The sequence below is a fragment of the Poromitra crassiceps genome, assembly GCF_964638095.1.
Source record: "Poromitra crassiceps genome assembly, chromosome: 5".
Lineage (NCBI taxonomy): Eukaryota > Metazoa > Chordata > Actinopteri > Beryciformes > Melamphaidae > Poromitra > Poromitra crassiceps.
In genome coordinates this window covers 56,112,230-56,117,229 of record NC_139642.1, presented here as the reverse complement: position 1 = coordinate 56,117,229, position 5,000 = coordinate 56,112,230, and the positions used below count along the sequence as shown (strand labels likewise).

Sequence of the window (5,000 nt, the reverse complement as noted above, 5' to 3'; positions counted from 1 at the left end):
TCCTCCCACCTGACAGCTGGTTCCACAGAAGGTAGCTATACCCCACTATCCCTCCTCAACTGGTAACAAGTGTAAAACCACCCCCCCCCCAGATGTTTGTGATGGTATGTGTGTATAGTGCTTTGTATCTGTTGGTACGCAAAGAAGAGAGAACACTGTCTCCAATGTTTCGGTCCAACGACCTTCATCAGATTCTTCTACGAATGAAGGTCGTTGGACCGAAACGTTATTCTTTTGTTGAATAAACCTTTTTTTTGACTGTGTCCATCAGGTTTTCCCTTCTCTGACGCACCTGTGGACTTCAGGTGTTTTGCTCCTATCTGTTGCGAGCCAAAATGAGTTATAGTCCTGTTTGCCGGTGGGTCCAGACATGTCAAGATTAGCAATATGTGTTCCTGCACCTGAGTCTCCCAGCGTAAGAGACTTAACCCATTAATGACTAGAGACTATTATCAGTATAAAGTAACAGATGTTTTTTTCCTTCTGGAATCTATATTGTCAGAGAGCCCAATGTGTCGATCGCACACACAAACACACACACTCTCACACACACACACACACACACACACACACACACACACACACACTCACACACACACACACACACACACACACACACACACACACACACACACGAGGGCATGTAATACATCGTGCTAGATAGCAGGTTTCAGTGGAGTAGAAAGAGGAGCACGGTGTTTATGGCTCAGCTCAACAGATCTAAGCTGATCAGGCCACGCCCCCCAACATGTTACTGATCAGCCACGCCCCCCAACATGTTACTGATCAGGCCACGCCTCCCAACATGTTACTGATCAGGCCACGCCCCCCAACATGTTACTGATCAGGCCACGCCTCCCAACATGTTACTGATCAGGCCACGCCCCCCAACATGTTACTTGTCTGTAACAAGTCAGCGTTTCATGAAGGATTTTTTTTTTTTTTTTTTTTTTAGATCATTTCATATCCTCCAGCCATAAGCCATGAGACGCTGTGATGTCACAACAGCTAAGAGCTATTAGGGCAGTCTAATCCACCATCACCACAAATGGTCAAGAAATGTTTGATTTTGTAATGAATAATAATTAAATGGTACCCTTCTGCCAAGCAATACGGTCCTTGAACAGTAGCTAAGCAACGTGGTTGCTAAGCAACACAATTACTGTAATGGTATGAGTGGTGAACTTTTTGTTAGCGCATTTTTTAAACTGTTATGCAGTCACAGGTGTCCAATCATCGGCTATTTTACAACTTGGACTGAAACGATCCGTTTTACAACAGGTTTTGCCCTAAGGTCAAAGGGCACGACTCATGAACTCTCCTCTAACTTCTACGGCCACATTTTCCAGTCCAATGCTGCTCATACTCAACTTCCTATCTAGTGACTGTAGTGTGTCAGAAAAAGCCTACTGAGTTCCAAGTGATACAATAGTAAATCATTGGGGGCTCGTCCGTTCCCAGGTTGTTGTGGGTTAAGTCGGGTACGTTTTTTTTTTCTCCTCTCATATTTCTGGTTGGTAGCTCTCCATTATCATGGCAGATTTTGTTTTAGATGATTTTTCCCAGAATCCTACTTTGGTTCCAAGTAGATGAGTGCCGCAAGATAGACCTTATGCTCATTGCAAAGCGTTTTGATGTGCGTGTGCCTGCTAACACAAACAAAGCCGAGCTGAAGAGGCTTGTGGTGGAGAAGCTGGGGGAGAGAGGTTTGTTGGTGATGGAGTCCAGTGTGGAGGTGGAAAAGAGTGAGCCAGGGACGTCAGCGGCGCTTGACTTCGCCACAGGTCTGCCCCGAGTGGTGGATGTGTCGGGGGAGGAGTTGCGGATTAAAGAACTGGAACTTGAGGCTATGCGCCTGCAGATGGAGGCACTCAAGTTACGACATCAGTCCTCTGGGGCTCCACTCCCGCCCTCTTCCCGCGTAAGCTTCGACGTAAGTAGGCAATCGGAGGTGGATGCTTATTTTCATGCTTTTGAGCGTATTGCGGCAGCTTTAAGTTGGCCAAAGGATGTTTGGCCATTATTGCTCCAATGTAAACTGATGGGCAAGGCTCAGGAGGTGTGTGCCTCCCTAACTTTGGAGCAGAGCCTGGATTACGAGCTGGTGAAAACTACAGTGTTAAGAGCCTATGAGTTGGTGCCAGAAGAAGCCTACCGCCAGAAATTCAGGACTTGTGGGAGGGGAACCAACCAGACTTATGTTGAGTTCGCTCGCGATAAAGGGATGCTTTTTGATAAGTGGTGCCAGTCTAGTAAAGTGCGTGATTTTGTACAGCTGCGGGAGTTGGGGGCTCCTGGAGGAATTTAAATTCTGTTTGCCAGAGCGCATTGTAACTTGAACAGAAAGTTACCTCTCTGGCCGCAGCTGCTGTGCTGGCGGATGAGTTTGTATTAACTCACAAGAGTGTTTTTCGTTCATACTGTGGATCAGAGCTGTGGGTGAGAGGAATTAAGATGAAGGGGGTGCGTGTGCCCCTGCATGGTGTTCATCTTTCTTCTCCACTTGTGTCAGGCCCGGTTCGACTTGGTGTGTGTCCTCAGGTACCAATACCTGGCGTTGATTTAATTCTTGGTAATGACTTGGCAGGAGGAAACGTGTTCCTTCTGCCGCAGTTGAGAGCCGTGTGTGTTTTTATTGCCACGAGCCTGATCACCTCGTTGCTGTCTGTCCAGCTCTTAGACAGAGGGAGGGGGACAGAACCCTCACGAGCCTGATCACCTCGTTGCTGTCTGTCCAGCTCTTAGACAGAGGGAGGGGGACAGAACCCTCACGAGTCTGATCACCTCGTTGCTGTCTGTCCAGCTCTTAGACAGAGGGAGGGGGACAGAACCCTCGACTCGCCTGTTGCCCTCATTCATGCTGTGCCACATGCCGTTCAGTCGGAGATGGTGGATGGGGGTAAACGTGATGGTGATTTTGAACCTTTTGTCACACAGGGTTTTGTCTCTCTGGCTGACAGTGGGGTGGGCGGGGTGCCGATTACCATTTTGCGCGATACCGGTGCGAAGCGCTCGGTGGTTCGTCGTGGTGTTTTGCCATTTTCAAATCGTTCATACTGTGGATCAGACCTGTGGGTGAGAGGAATTAAGATGAAGGGGGTGCGTGTGCCCCTGCATGGTGTTCATCTTTCTTCTCCACTTGTGTCAGGCCCGGTTCAACTTGGTGTGTGTCCTCAGGTACCAATACCTGGCGTTGATTGAATTCTTGGTAATGACTTGGCAGGAGGAAACGTGTTTCCTACCCTTGAAGTGGCGGAGAGTGCTGTGTTGTGCATGGGTGACTCTGCGTCTGTTGGGCGCTCGTCCCCTTTGTGATATTGTAAGTCGCTTAGGGTTACAGTTAGAATAGGGTTAGGCTGGACACACTTATGCAAACACGTACCTCTGCCCGCCCTGCTTGTTGAAGGCACACGCTAGCGCCACCACCTGGCCAGTGGCCCTGCTGTCCACCGGCACACAGAGCATGGAGGAGATCTCACATCCCAACATGCTGGACAACTGTCTACGCTCCTCCTGCGTGGGGGGGGGGGGGGGGGGGGGCAGAGAGATAACAGATTAGATAGATAGATAGATAGATAGTAGATAGATAGATAGATAGATTGATATATAGTAGATAGATAGAATCGACGATCGGTGGATCTCTTACCGCACTGATATCCTGAAGACTGATAGACTTCTTCTTCTCAACAACCTGACCAAACCGGCCAAACATCAGCTAGAGAGAGAGAGAGAGAGAGAGAGAGAGAGAGAGAGGTGAAAAGCAAGAGAAAGAGAGACACAGGAAGAGAAGAAAATAAGCAGGGAGTCCTGGGGGGTGGGGGGGGGGTGGGGAGGGATCCACTTTTTCATGAAATAAAAGATATCAGTGAATATCGTTTATCAAATAGCCCACCTATATGGTGTGTGTTATGTATCTTAATATCACTCCACACCAACCATTATCACCATGTCACACATGATTTAGCCCTGGGGTGCACAGTCTGTTCACACTACCACGGCCTGTCAGAAACGTGTGCTAAATCTGCACCAGGACTCTGGGACAAAACGTTCCCTCTCAAACTCAGAGAAGTGATGACTTCCAGTGTCCATATGTCTCCATTAGAGGCCATGCTGTGGGTGATGCAGGATTACAGCTGGGAGCTTTGTTCTGCCGCTCAGTCAAGCCAATGCACCTGCAGGGTGAGGGAAGCTGCTTTGAAAGTTTACTAAAAAAAAATCACTGCTTACCTCCCTCAAATTGTATTCAGTAACACAAGTCTATTGGGCGGCCGGGTAGTGTAGCGGTAGATTCCCTGCCTGCCAACATGGGGGTCGCAGGTTCGCGCCCCCCCGTGTTACCTCCGGCTTGGTCGGGGCGTCCATACAGACGTGATTGGCTGTGTCTGTGGGTGGGAAGCCGGATTGAGGGTATGTGTCCTGGTCGCTGCACTAGCGCCTCCTCTGGTCAGTCGGGGGTGCCTAGGCGGGGCGGAAGAGAACTGGTGGGAATAGCGCGATCCTCCCAAGTGCTACGTCCTGCCGGTGAAGCTCCCCACTGTCAGGTGAAAAAGAAGCGGCTGGCAACTGCGCATGTGTCGGAGGGAGCATGGTGCTAGTCTACGGCTCTCCCCAGATCAGTAGAGGGGGAGCAGCGACCGGGGCAGCAGGGGGAAATTGGCCAATACATGAGAGTTTTTCAACCTTTTTTGTGCCAAGGCACACTCTTGACGTTGAGAAAATCCCACGACACACCGCCATCCCAAATGTTACAAAATGAAACATAGTAGCATCATAGTACGTTGCCGTGAGCTCGCTGTTTTTGCTTTCATTTGAACCCCGCTTGTAGTGGGTCCTCTTCAAATGTTGATCCATCTTTGTCGTTAGCGTTGTGATTTGTTCTAACCACGTCTACCTGCATCTAGCTGCATCTCTTTCTCTTCTATTGTTTGAAATCAAAAAGGTCAATATTAGGCTAAGGTTAGCAATAGTGCTACCGCCACCCACAGGCATACCTGTAGATG

The 5,000-nt window shown here is 49.2% G+C and overlaps 1 protein-coding gene across 1 annotated transcript in view; it reads right to left on the bottom strand.

Moving 5' to 3' along the window:
- The window catches only part of pde2a (phosphodiesterase 2A), a gene marked incomplete at both ends in the record, with an annotated part of 237,962 nt that overhangs the window by 20,699 nt on the left and 212,263 nt on the right, over positions 1-5,000 (bottom strand). Inside the window, 2 exons of the mRNA XM_083636372.1 lie at positions 3,383-3,513; positions 3,647-3,715. Coding sequence (XP_083492498.1) covers positions 3,383-3,513; positions 3,647-3,715 — 200 coding nt within the window. The remainder of the gene's footprint in view (positions 1-3,382; positions 3,514-3,646; positions 3,716-5,000) is intronic.